The 14,842-nt window shown below is 48.9% G+C and overlaps 1 protein-coding gene across 2 annotated transcripts in view; it reads left to right on the top strand.

The window, feature by feature from the left end:
- The first annotated feature begins 11,365 nt into the window (after positions 1 to 11,365).
- The window catches only part of CRY1 (cryptochrome circadian regulator 1), a 44,789-nt gene continuing 41,312 nt past the window's right edge, over positions 11,366 to 14,842 (top strand). The window contains exon 1 of one of the 2 annotated variants that reach the window (XM_075275082.1): positions 11,366 to 12,033. In XM_075275082.1, coding sequence (XP_075131183.1) covers positions 11,876 to 12,033 — 158 coding nt within the window. In that variant the 5' untranslated portion in view covers positions 11,366 to 11,875. The remainder of the gene's footprint in view (positions 12,034 to 14,842) is intronic. The other variant, XM_075275081.1, reaches the window with a different exon arrangement.

Here is a 14,842-nt window from a genome sequence, read left to right as displayed (position 1 = left end):
CAAACACTTATATTTTACCCTATAGATAAGGCGTATTAAAGGAGTTGTCCAGGTTAACCTGTTTTTGGCATGAAGGCCAGGGAAGCTAAAAAAAAAACAAAAGAAACTCCTACTCACCTGTCCCCGGTGCTCCAGTGTCTCTCCCACCGTGGTCAGGTCCTGTGGCACTCTGGGCCTTGTTTTGGAGGACGTCCCTGCCGCACATGACTTTTGAAGAAGATTGTCAACTTCACACACAGATCAAGTTACTTCCAACATAGAAGTCTATGGCAAGGGGACTGGCAAGGAGGAGTCTGATGAGAAGTGGGGGGGGGGGACAAAGCAGCCTGATCAATGAAAAAAAAAATTACTATTAAGGAAGTAATGCGAGCCCCGATGACATATCAGCAGTGACATCACCGATACTGTAAGTGACCACTGAGGCCAGTAATTGGGGTCTCAATGACCTATCAGCAGTGACATTACCGACACTGAACATGTGACCACTGAGACCAGTAATTGGGATCCCAGTGACCTATCAGCAGTGACATCAAGGATCCTGCACATGTGACCATTGAGGCCAGTAATGGGGGTCCCAATGACCTATCAGCAGTGACATCATTGATACTGAACATGTGACCATTGAGGCCAGTAATGGGGGTCCCAATGACCTATCAGCAGTGACATCACCGATACTGCACATGTGATCATTGACAGTAGTGATTATGTGAGTCTCAACACCTCCAGCCCGGCACTTGATGGTATGGTGGACACTGCCTAAAGAGGACTGGGGTTAGGTAAGCGTCATTTTTTAATACCACCCCTAGGTTAACCATACACCTATATCTATAACCTATTCTTCAGGACTCCCCATACACATGCACACCTGGCTCAGCTAAGTGTGCATGTGTTGTCATTGGGTAGAAGGGAATAACTCACTACCACACACATCCGGCAGTCGCATCATCATTCTCTACTATAAAAGAACAGCGTCCATTCTCTTTCCGGATGTTTCTAGCTTTGTTTTCTCACACACGTGTTTCCCATGTGCCAGTACAATAGGTTGGAGACGCGGCTGCATGTTAATGTGCTTACGATGGCAGCGAGACGTTACACTACGCAGCAGTTTTATACTTTGGGATCAGATTACCCAAATGTTCGCAAATGAGAGGGGATGAAAACAACAAAGCTCCAGTGAGTCACCGTGCGCCGAAGGCGAAGAGAAAGTGGAGCAGAATTATGTGCAGCCTATAAACAAACAAGCAAGTAGGCGCCAAACCGTAAGACGCGGCATTGTGTGCTGAGCTGGTGCCGATGTCACCCCGTGAAGTTATGGATTTAGTGTGGGCACAGGGGGCAGATTCTATAATGTCAGCAGTGGGCAGCGCCAAATAAAATCCGGAATGAGATGAAATAATCTGATGAAATAGAGACTAAAGGCTACGGAGACATCAGAGATGAAGTCATTGTTTTCTCCAATCTGCCCCGAATCAATCATCTAATTATATCTCCTATTATTGTATTAAAGTTTTCATCCAGACCGCAGTTGTATGGCGGCATGAAGAAGAGCGAAGATCATATCCCGTCTATATTATTTGTGATTAAGGTGTAGTGAGGTGCAACCAAAAATCCATGACGGGTTTTTTTCCGCAGCGCTTTCCACAGAAAGTCTCTCTGTCCCTATTATATCTATACAGAAACCGCTAGCATTTCCATAGGTATAATTGACATGCTGAGATTTACAAAAACGAAAGCGCTTTTGAAGTCGCAACATGTCCGCTGCGGATATTATTCTGCAATGTGTAGATGGGATTTGTCAGAATCCCATCCACTATGCAGGTACTGTAACAACGTGCTCATTATATGGCGTCCCAGTGAGCTGCTGAGATGTCAGAACAATCACGGGCACAACGCATGGAATAAGTTCAGCAGCAGGACAGCATGACAGCTGCCGAAATGCCGGAGCAGGCGGATTATCAACGCCAATAACACGCTTATTATATGGCGTCCCAGTGAGCTGCCTAGATGCCAGAACAATCACGGGCACAGCGCAAGGAATAAGTTCAGCAGCAGGACAGCATGACAGCTGCCGAAATGCCGGAGCAAGTGGATCATTGATGCCAACAATACGCTCATTATATGGCGTCCCAGCGAGCTGCTGAGATGCCGGAACAACCACGGGCACAGCGCAAGGAATAAGTTCAGCAGCAGGAAAGCATGACAGCTGCCGAAATGCCAGAGCAGGCGGATTATCGACGCCAACAACACGCTTATTATATGGCGTCCCAGTGAGCTGCCTAGATGCCAGAACAATCACGGGCACAGCGCAAGGAATAATTTCAGCAGCAGGACAGCAGGACAGCTGCCGAAATGCCGGAGCAGGTGGATCATTGATGCCAACAATACGCTCATTATATGGCGTCCCAGCGAGCTGCTGAGATGTCGGAACAATCACAGGCATGGCGTGAGGAACAAGTTCAGCAGCATGACAGCTGCCGAAATGCCGGAGCAGGTGGATCATTGATGCCAACAATACGCTCATTATATGGCGTCCCAGCAAGCTGCTGAGATGTCAGAACAATCACAGGCACAGCATGAGGAACAAGTTCAGCAGCAGGACAGCTTAAGAGCTGACAAAACGCCAGAGCAGGCAAACCATTGATGGCAGCAATTTGCTGAATATAGGCGGATCATCGACGCCAACAACACACAGACGAAGTCGTGGGCAGAGGCTAGTACATATATATGGCAGATTACTATTATACTTCTACTAATCATCAGTTTTGGGAATGTTTTTGTCAAATCGAATAATACAAAACATCAGTGCTTGATATAATATGTACAAGAAGCCCAAACAATGCTTAAAGGGGTGTCCCAGTAAGTATAAGTTAAGCTGATGGCCTTTCCCTAGGATAGGCACATCATACCGTAAACTGCATAACCCCTTTAAGATTCAAGACACGAAAACCATAGAGATCTCTGAATCACGAGGTTGATCCCCCTGAAAAAGGTGTAAACTATCCAATGTACACGGATGGTAAGTAACTCGGCAGTGGGCGTCAGGTCCTTGGAGGAGCACACATCACACTTCAGAAGACAAAAGTTTCATCAGACCTGACATGAATGTGTTACGTGGAGCGAGAGCGACAAAGACAAGTGCAATGAAATAGGGAGAGGGGTCCAAAATAAAAAAGAAATGTGATAATGGGGTTATGGAAACGACACTCAGTACAAAAGCCAGAGTCACTGACTACAAAGTACACACAGCACATAGTGTGGGAGGATCAAAGGGACACGAGAGAAACTCATCTGGAGCCGCTGCTTATTATAAGTGACATTAGTAAGGAACATAAAAACCTCCCCTGGCCAGATATAATAAACCTTATCACTCACTATCACAATATTAATGGGGTCCTATCATTGGATACCTTTTTTTCTGACTAACACGTAGGAATAGCCTTAAGAAAGGCTATTCTTCTCCTACCTTTAGATATCTCTTCCGCGCCGCCGTTCGGTAGAAATCCTGGTTTTCTTCGCTATGCAAATGAGTTCTCTCGCAGCACTAGGGGCGTCCCCAATGCTGCGAGAGAAATCTCCAGCGACGCCTCCATGTTCTTCAGGAACGCCCTCTCCCCGCGATTTCTTCCGTCCTGGATTTCAATCCTCTAGGCATGCGCAGTTTACTGTGTAAGTGGCCATCTTCTTGTGGCCGTGGGCATGCACAGTCGGTCACAGTTTTGACACTAACCTATCTATCTGCAGGGCTGGGGTGATATGCTGGTTCTGGTGACAATAACCTATCTATCTGCAGGGCTGGGGTGATATGCTGGTTCTGGTTGCACTAACCTATCTATCTGCAGGGCTGGGGTGATATGCTGGTTCTGGTGAGGGTAACCTATCTATCTGCAGGGATGGGATGATATACTGGGCCTGGTGACAGTAACCTATCTATCTGCAGGGCTGGGGTGATATGCTGGTTCTGGTGACAGTAACCTATCTATCTGCAGGGCTGGGGTGATAAGCTGGTTCCGGTGACAATAACCTATCTATCTGCAGGGTTGGGGTGATATGCTGGTTCTGGTTGCACTAACCTATCTATCTGCAGGGCTGGGGTGATATGCTGGTTCTGGTTGCACTAACCTATCTATCTGCAGGGCTGGGGTGATATGCTGGTTCTGGTGAGGGTAACCTATCTATCTGCAGGGATGGGGTGATATACTGGGCCTGGTGACAGTAACCTATCTATCTGCAGGGCTGGGGTGATATGCTGGTTCTGGTGACAGTCCCTTTAAGGTGAATGCATGTAGTGTTTATAGTACTGCCCCCTATGGACAAGAATATGGATGAGAATAAATAAGCAGCTATTACATGTTGTAAACACTATAAATAGTTGAATACTACGGGTTAACCATACAGTGTAGGTGTAATACACACTGAGAATAACATACACTGACTTTATACACATCGACATCAGACAGAAAACATTTAGCACATAAGTTTATCCATTTAGTCTCAGCACCTTTAATTGGATCATTAACTAATTTCTCGTAGTTGTTGTTTTTTTTCTCCGCCTTCCTCTGATGAATTCCTGGTCTCTGTACGACATCCATGAATGTCATTTTCTCATATACAGAGTTTCCTAGTAACAGCAGATGAAGCGACTGAGTCACACGTACCCTTTATAGTAGGAAGACGGAACGGTGCCGAGCGTCGCGAGTGCCTTAACCCCTTCAGTGATTAAGACTGCACCAATATAAGGAATGGGCCAATTCCTCCAGTTCAGGACTGGACGCAGTCTCGGGGTTTTCTGTACATGCGGTTTTGAGGTCTAACAATTTTTCATTCACTAGGTTCAAACTTTTTTTTTATGTAGATTGTGAGCCCCATCGAGTATGGGAGGAAATCCACACACACACGGGGAGACTCCAGCGCTGCAAGGCTACAGAGTTGCCCCCCCCTAGCAGCGCCGCACCTCCCATGAGGAGACCTGAAGTGACCGCTTCAGGCAGCGCTATGCCGGGGCCCCGGGGGAGGGCGGCATTTTTGCTGACCTAAGCCAGTCCAGGACAAGCTGTCCTGGACTGGCTTAGGGTCACCGTCACCAAGTGGTGGATTGGGGCGGCCCTGTGGACACAGCGCTGCTCCAGCAGCCGCCCCTCACGCTCAGGCAGAGAGCAGGTCCTCTCCCTGCCTGATAACGACGCTCGCTCCGCCGTGTCCCCTCCGCTCGGCCCCGCCCCCTCCTCCGGGGGGTGGGGGCGGCTTTCTGACATCCGCCTCAGGCGGCAGAAACCCTAGGTTCATACTTCTGTGTTGTTCAGGTCCATTGGGGAACCAGAACGACAGAGAGATGGACCACTAATACAGCGGAGCCCGACAGATCCCATTGACCACAATGGGGTTCATAGTTTTTAATCTGAAACTGGCGGACAAAAAAGTTACCCCTGGAGTGGACGAGACCCCAGCACAGGGGTGAAAAAGGGTCCATTCACACGGAGTTTATTGGCGCTGATTTTGACTCTGAATCTGTGTCAGAATCCACATGGGGAAAAAAAAGCCTCCCATTGACTTCAACGGGTTCCAAAGGGAGGCTTTTTTTCACACATTGTAGTCAATGGGAGGCTTTTTTTCACGTGGATTCTGACGCAGACCCATTGATGTCAATGGGAGGCTTTTTTTCACATGGATTCTGACGCAGACCCATTGAAGTCAATGGGAGGCTTTTTTTCACGTGGATTCTGACGCAGACCCATTGAAGTCAATGGGATGGCTTTTTTTCACGTGGATTCTGGTGCAGACCCATTGAAGTCAATGGGAGGCTTTTTTTCACGTGGATTCTGACGCAGACCCATTGAAGTCAATGGGAGGTTTTTTTCACGTGGATTCTGACGCAGACCCATTGAAGTCAATGGGATGGCTTTTTTTTCACGTGGATTCTGGTGCAGACCCATTGAAGTCAATGGGAGGCTTTTTTTCACGTGGATTCTGACGCAGACCCATTGAAGTCAATGGGAGGTTTTTTTCACGTGGATTCTGACGCAGACCCATTGAAGTCAATGGGAGGCTTTTTTTTCACGTGGATTCTGACGCAGACCCAGTCATGATACTTAGGCTAGGTTCACACTTGTGCCAGGCTGTTCGGGTCCGCCTTGGAGAAACCATTCACCAAAACCATTGGACCTCATAGACCCATGACGGCGAACCTATGGCACGCGTGGCAGAGATGGCACCCATCTGTGGAACAGATTATACTGTGTGTGAGCCACTGTGGAGCAGATTGCACTGTGTGGGGCCCACTGTGGAGCATATTGTACTGTGTGGGGCCCACCGTGGAGCATATTGCACTGTGTGGGGCCCACCGTGGAGCATATTGGACTGTGTGGGGCCCACCGTGGAGCATATTGGACTGTGTGGGGCCCACCGTGGAGCATATTGGACTGTGTGGGGCCCACCGTGGAGCATATTGCACTGTGTGGGGCCCACCGTGGAGCATATTGCACTGTGTGGGGTCCACCGTGGAGCATATTGGACTGTGTGGGGCCCACCGTGGAGCATATTGGACTGTGTGGGGCCCACTGTGGAGCATATTGGTATGTGTTGGGTCCACCATGGAGCATATTGGACTGTGTGTGGGCCACCGTGGAGCATATTGGTCTGTGTGAAGGCCACCGTGGAGCAGGTTGGACGGGGGGGGGCACTATGAAGCAAATTCTACTGTGTGGGGACTGCTGTGGAGCAGATTGCACTGTGTGTGGGCCACCGTGGAACATATTGGACTGTGGGGAAGGGGGGGCCACCGTGAAGCTAATTATACTGTGTGTGGGCACCACTGTGGAGCAGATTGCACTGTATCGGAGGCACTGTGGAGCATATTGGTCTGTGTGGGGGCAACTGTGAAGCATATTGGACTTAAAGGGAGCCATTCAATATTTAGATCACAAAGTATCTGTTTGATAGCAGATATGTGATATTACTACAGGCTGTAATAATAATGCACGGTCACTATAAAACAGATCCTGTGCGATGTAAATAGAGAACATTAATTGTTCAAAATTATGCTAAATGCAAACTTTTACAATGTTTTACAAAGTACCAAGTTATTCTGTATCATTGAAAACTCTGTAAAATTACATTCAATTCCAACCAATGAGAAGTTCAATCATTTGGAAATTGGAGGACATGGACTGAGGCTAGCTCTACACTAGAGTTCAGGTCTGCATGGAGATCGGAAAGGTGGAGAGCACGTCCACTTAAAAAGTGGTTACCCGCTAACCCCATACACTACAATGGGGTTTGATGGGTTTCCGTCAGTCCTTGCAGGACTTTTCTCTCCAAAGTAAATGTGAACCTACCCTGGCCTGCGTCTTAGGGGGGAGGGGGGTATCAGGCAATGTTCCAAAGGCTTAGCTGCAGCTCAGTGGAGTAGCCAAGATCAACAAATTAGCTTTTCTCAACCAGAAGCCTGTAAGTGAAATTGATAGGAACTTCCTATGTAGTGTGAGGCTGTAAATAGATTCTATAAATACAAGGGAATGTATACACGAGTGAGGTATCGGAGGATACGGCACTAAGTGGTCGTCCAGTTCCTTTTTATCGATGAGCTATGTGCACGTGTACGGGACAAGGCTGTAGTTACATGATATATATGGCTGCTATGAAACAAGTGGCATGCAAAGTAAACAGGGCAGGGGTCACGTTCCCTTAGACAGCTGACACACGGACCCCCCTGATCTTTGAGTGATGACCTATCTCGAGATCATCAACAGAAAAGGAAACAGATGGTCCCTTTGACAACAAAGGTAACAATAAAAGAGTAGTCAAAAGGGGGCGAAGTTTCATGTCAATAATGAGCACCACAATTCTGGAAAGTAATACAGTAGGCCTAACCTCAGACCAGACGTCGGAATAGCCTTAAGAACGCCTATTCTTCTCCGCACCGCCGTTCGGTACAAATCCTGGTTTTCTTCGGTATGCAAATGAGCTCTCTCGCAGCACTGGGGGCGGTCCCCAATGCTGCAAGAGAGCTCTCCAGTGCTGCCTCCATCTTCGTCTGGAACAACCTCTCTTAGCGTCTTCTTCCGGCGCTGGATTCAAACTGTGCATGCCCGCCGGCCACAAGAAAATGGCCGCTTACACTTGTGGTTGGCGGGCATGCGCATGCGGCATTGCCCGAGGTCTAGAAGTTTCAACCCAGCTCTGGAAGAAGACGCGAAGAGAGGCCGTTCCAGGCAAAGATGAAGGCGGCGCTGGAGAGTTGTCTCGCAGCTTTGGGTTTCATCAGATCCCAGAATGTAATGAGCGGATACTCTGGGGAGGTCATCAAACATAATAACCAGTGCTGCTCACCTCTCCTGGGCTCCGGCGGAGCTCCCTCTTCTCTTCAGGTCTTCTGACTGAGGTCAGAGATGCGGAGACCTGTGATAGGGCCTCAGTGATCACATGGAGTAGTGACGCATAGAGAGAAGGGCTGCAAAGCTGAGGCCTCTGCTGTCAGTCAGACCTGAGGAGAACATGGAATTGCCCCAGAGCATTGAATAATATAATTGTAGTTTTGTTTTGGGCCTCTGAAGGACTGTGCTTGAAGTACAGAGTCATACCTCCCAACCATGCTAGATTCAGGACAGTCCCAGATTCTGGGTGCAGTCCCAGCTGATGGTAAATATGTCCTGATTTCAACTCACGCGGTGCTGCTTATCTTCCCAGAGAATTGTGTTACATGGATTCTCTGCAGTGTGACTGCAACTACCCCAGGCCCTACTATCATACACTCGGAGGGGTTCAGGAAGCCTCCCCCATACACTTGCATGCGTGGTGAGACCTAACATGCATGTGTTCTTAAAGGGAATCTAATACCAGAACCCATCCGCTCAGATAGATAAGTTAGTGTCACCAGACCCAGTATATCACCCCAGCCCTGCAGATAGATAGGTTAGTGTCACCAGAACCAGCATATCACCCCAGCCCTGCAGATAGATAGGTTAGTGTCACCAGAACCAGCATATCACCCCAGCCCTGCAGATAGATAGGTTAGTGTCACCAGAACCAGCATATCACCCCAGCCCTGCAGATAGATAGGTTACTGTCACCAGAACCAGCATATCACCTCAGTCCTGCAGATAGATAGGTTACTGTCACCAGAACCAGCATATCACCCCAGCCCTGCAGATAGATAGATTACTGTCACCAGAACCAGCATATCACTCCAGTCCTGCAGATAGATAGGTTACTGTCACCAGAACCAGCATATCACTCCAGCCCTGCAGATAGATAGGTTACTGTCACCAGAACCAGCATATCACTCCAGTCCTGCAGATAGATAGGTTACTGTCACCAGAACCAGCATATCACCCCAGTCCTGCAGATAGATAGGTTAGTGTCACCAGAACTAGCATATCACCCCAGCCCTGCAGATAGATAGGTTAGTGTCACCAGAACCAGCATATCACCCCAGCACTGCAGATAGATAGGTTATTGTCACCAGAACCAGCATATCACCCCAGCCCTGCAGATAGATAGGTTACTGTCACCAGAACCAGCATATCACCCCAGCCCTGCAGATAGATAGGTTACTGTCACCAGAACCAGTATATCACCCCAGCCCTGCAGATAGATAGGTTACTGTCACCAGAACCAGCATATCACCCCAGTCCTGCAGATAGATAGGTTAGTGTCACCAGAACCAGCATATCACCCCAGTCCTGCAGATAGATAGGTTAGTGTCACCAGAACCAGCATATCACCCCAGTCCTGCAGATAGATAGGTTACTGTCACCAGAACCAGCATATCACCCCAGCCCTGCAGATAGATAGGTTACTGTCACCAGAACCAGTATATCACCCCAGCCCTGCAGATAGATAGGTTACTGTCACCAGAACCAGTATATCACCCCAGCCCTGCAGATAGATAGGTTACTGTCACCAGAACCCAGCATATCACCCCAGTCCTGCAGATAGATAGGTTACTGTCACCAGAACCAGCATATCACCCCAGTCCTGCAGATAGATAGATTACTGTCACCAGAACCAGCATATCCCCCCAGCCCTGCAGATAGATAGATTACTGTCACCAGAACCAGCATATCCCCCCAGCCCTGCAGATAGATAGATTACTGTCACCAGAACCAGCATATCACCCCAGTCCTGCAGATAGATAGGTTAGTGTCACCAGACCCAGCATATCACCCCAGCCCTGCAGATAGATAGGTTAGTGTCACCAGACCCAGCATATCACCCCAGCCCTGCAGATAGATAGGTTACTGTCACCAGACCCAGCATATCACCCCAGCCCTGCAGATAGATAGGTTACTGTCACCAGACCCAGCATATCACTCCAGTCCTGCAGATAGATAGGTTACTGTCACCAGAACCAGCATATCACTCCAGTCCTGCAGATAGATAGGTTACTATCACCAGAACCATCATATCATCCCAGTCCTGCAGATAGATAGGTTAGTGTCATCAGACCCAGAATATCACCCCAGCCCTGCAGATAGATAGGTTACTGTCACCAGACCCAGCATATCACTCCAGCCCTGCAGATAGATAGGTTACTGTCACCAGAACCAGCATATCACCCCAGCCCTGCAGATAGATAGGTTATGGTCACCCCAGCCCTGCAGATACAATGGGGTTGTTTTGGTGACAGCATATGGATTCCTGCAGAGTCCTATTCAAACCAATGCAACAGTTACTGCGACCACAATTCTGCAGTGTGTGAATACCGTCTTGGTTACACTTGCTGCTGAGATCTCAGTGACAACCAGTACAGCCACATTACAGCACCGGCAGGTTGTCAGGCAGCTCTCGGAGGTGACAGGGATTTATTTCCTGGGTTTTTATGATTTTTCAGGGGTCACTGCTCAGTCCCAGCCTGCTGTTTATGTTGAGGCTGATCTGAGGCAGAAATAGGGCAGGTGTGTCCTGACTGAGGGTTACATAACCAGCAGCTACTTACAGCAGCAAGCAGGGCAAAGGGGGATTATGCCGTGTGTCTGACTAGGGATTAATTCGGACAGACACCGGCAGACACCCCGCACTGCCCTCCTCCTCCCCTATAACCGGCACTTCCTCCTCACAAAACTGGCGCTGCCAACGGCGCACGATCTGCGCCACCAACGGCGGCGCTAACCACCAGATACACCGCGCATGCGCTTCGAGCCGACAGAAAGCCACTAAAGCAACGTGCTCATCCGGGAACTTTCCAGCGCGGCTAATCCGATCTCCCTAAACCCCTCCCACCTCCTGACGTCACCGGTCATAACAGCTCGGCATAAACTGACAGAAAACGGCAATTTCTCCCTGTCACCGCTGCCGGGGATAGCGTATCAACGCCTGGGAGACCGGTAAACAGCCCCGTCCTGGGTCAGCGGGGGGCGACGGACCCGGGAATCGGCGGTTACGCTGTGAGCTGCGGGGGCGGTGTGGCGAACACACTTCAGAAACGTGAGCGCTGCTGGACACGTGACCGGCGCCCGTCCAATCAGGGAGGAGAGGCGGGGCTTAGGTGACGTGCAGTGTGGTGTGCTGAGAGAGCGGTGCGCACTTGGCTAAGGACAGCCTGAGGTGGTGGTCGTGTATTTGGGGGACTCTCTGGCGCTACATTTGGGGTACGCTGAGCCCTGGAGCTACTTCTCCTCTGTGCGCACAATGTTAGGGAGAGCACTGCTTCATTCTAATATTCAGGCAGAGCCCCCATTGTGTCTCTTATCCACAGAGGAAGGTCGCAGAGGCTAAGCCCCCCCCAAAAAAAAATAATTCAGATAGCACCCCTTCTGCCCCAATTCCTCCACCTGGACACCATGAGCCTGCTCTGGACTTGACTCCAACATCCACATCAGTAAGCCTATACTACACAGGGGAGCAACCGCCTCAAGAGACCTAAAAACAACAACCCAAAATGGGGGTGAATGCAGTGCACTGGTTCCGGAAGGGGCTCAGGCTTCACGACAACCCCGCCTTGAAGGAATGTATCCAAGGAGCCGATACCGTCCGCTGCGTCTACATCCTGGACCCCTGGTTCGCTGGCTCCTCCAATGTGGGGATCAACAGGTGGAGGTAAGCAGGCGCTTGTCATTGACTTCAAGGAATTTTCCATTTTTATAGGATCGTTTGGACGAGTCAGAGGTCGCTATTGGCGGGGGGGGCGATGAGTTGGGGTCACCTATCGGTGCCTTGATTCTAGAAAAGGGCGGAAATCGGGCAATGTATTTCTAGGGGTGTACGAAAATGTCGTGGATTTCATGTACGATAGAAAGTTATGGGGTCGGCTGATTATAATGACCCTCCATATAGGTGGGGGTCTTGTCACCCTTTGGTGGTATCTTCTGACTTGTCCAAGATCGAATGGAAATCTGATAAGTCTTCAGTGTTATCAAGAAGTTCTGTTTGTAAATCTCAGCACTATAATATATATATATATTGTATGTATGTGTGTATATACTTCTCCTTAGATATATATATGTGAATACTTTTCCTTAGATTCGGTATTCCTGTATGTCTTTGTTATGTAAATGTTCAGCTGTGGTATTTATATAACATGGGGGTCACATACTTACCACTAGATGGCTTAGGGAAAAAAAAAAAAAAAAGTTCATACATGTCATACTATATGTAGGTCAAGCTTATCCAGCCTGGTGACTTAGGACAACACAACCGGGTGCCATAAAATACCGAAACCCTGCACGGCAATGAAACACAACACATTAGATCCTGGCTGGAATTTTACTGAATCCTGCTGGGCACCCTGGCACTTTATACTGAGCCCTGCCTGGCAATGTACCGCAACACATCAGACCTCTCCACTCTGACATATTGGTCCTTGGCATCTTATCATTACATATATTGAGCCGTGCCTGGCACTTTGGCACTATACGTATCAGACCCTGCCTGGCACTAGACCACAACACGTCACTTAACCCTTACTTATCATACCCCGCCTACCTGGTACTAGAACACAACATACCACACTCTGCCTGGCACTGTATCCTTACGTAACAAACCCAGCCTGGCACCCATCAGACCCTGCCTGGCACTTCACCCCTACTTCCATATTGTACCGTCACTGGCATCTTACCACTACATATATTGAGCCGTGCCTGGCACTTTAGCACTATACATATCAGACGCTGCCTGGCACTTCACTACTTCCTGACACTTTACCCTTCCATATTGTACCATGACTGGCATCTTACCACTTCATATATTGAGCCGTGCCTGGCACTTTAACACTATACATATCAGACTCTGCCTGGCACTAGACCACAACACGTCACTTAACCCTTACATATCATACCCTTCCTGCCTCGTACAAGACCACAACATATCCCTCTCTGCCTGGCACTTTACCCTTGCGTAACAAACCCAGCCTGGCACCCATCAGACCCTGCCTGGCACTGGGACAACAATACTTTTGACTTCCTTGATCTAGGTGTGTTTAGTTTCCTTTGCCAGCCAATGGCTTCACCCCTGACATGCGACAGCGTTTTCTCCTGGCACACCATGGCCCCCGTGCGGTCTATATAAAGCCGGGATAACCTCAGTGTACGATATATTTGGAGTAGATGTACTTGGCTTACTGTCTACACTGCAGATACTGCCACCGCCTGCGAGTCACTGGAGGATGTGACCTGCCGAGAGTGGGCTGGTTATGTAAAAGGGTGGAACAAGGACGGCTTGTGGGACTTTTTGGGTTATACGGCCGGGTCGCTTGTTATTCCAGACACTGGTTGCTGCGGGATCTGCTGTTGCTCTTATTAGTAGTAATATTACTAAGATATCAGGATCTGTAAGAATAAGTGAAGACTCTGCAGACTGTTGCACTCTGGCTGCTGTGACACTACAACTCCCAGCATACTCCTATAGCCTGGGACTGTCAGGACATGCTGGGAGTTGTAGTGTCACAAAAGTATTACAGAAAACGGATTCTGAATATCAGTGTTGTAGAGCAGGATTCGTTCTGGGAGTTGGTGTCGCATGTGCTCGGCTGTTCTGGGAACTCCCATAGAAGTGAATGGAACATGCTGGGAGCTGTCATTTCGCAACCACTGGAGGGGGGGAGGGAGTATACATACATTTCTATGGATTCTGTATGTATGGTAGATCCAATTCTCCTCCTTATCTGTCAGGATGCTACAAAGTATAGACCAAGGCTCAGCAACCGTCAGCACTCCAGCTACTGTGAGACTACAACTCCCAGCATGCTCCATTCAGTTCCATGAGCAGCAGAGCAAGTTGTACTATTACAACAGCTGGAGTGCTGAAGGTAGCCTACCCCTGGTATAGACCTGTATATGACTGTGAGTATACATGGCACAAAAGTACTACTCCCACAGGGGTAACATGGTGGCTCAGTGCTTAGCACTGCAGCCTTGCAGCACTGGAGTCCTGGGTTCGTATCCTGACAGGAACAACATCTGCAAGGAGTTCGTATGTTCTCCCCGTGTTTGCGTGGATTTCCTCCCATTCTACAAAGACATACTGATACAGTGTACATTGATCCCTATATGGGGCTCACAAGCTACATAAAAAAAGTAACTACTCCCATCATGCCATGCAGCAGTTTGGCATCATTTGGAGATCCTATAGACCTCCTAGGCTATGTGTAGATTGCTGATGGACATGTCACACAGGATACAGAGCCCTATACCAGTCCTGTGCCATGTGCAGAGCTTTCACTGTAAGTCAATAGGCTCTGTATTATGTTTGCATTGAAAAACTACATCTCCCAGCATGCCCTCGTATACTTCGGTTGTTATGGGGGTAGTAGTTTCCAAACTGCCGGGGAGCCACATGTTAAATGGTATTGTCTGACGGTCCATGTGATGTACCCGGGTGCACGGAAAGATGGGTACTGAGTAGCTAGTGA

This window comes from Leptodactylus fuscus, chromosome 5 (assembly GCF_031893055.1).
Source record: "Leptodactylus fuscus isolate aLepFus1 chromosome 5, aLepFus1.hap2, whole genome shotgun sequence".
NCBI classification, from domain to species: Eukaryota; Metazoa; Chordata; class Amphibia; order Anura; family Leptodactylidae; genus Leptodactylus; species Leptodactylus fuscus.
The sequence above is the reverse complement of the archived record's forward strand: the minus strand, read 5'-3'. Positions and strand labels throughout refer to the sequence as shown.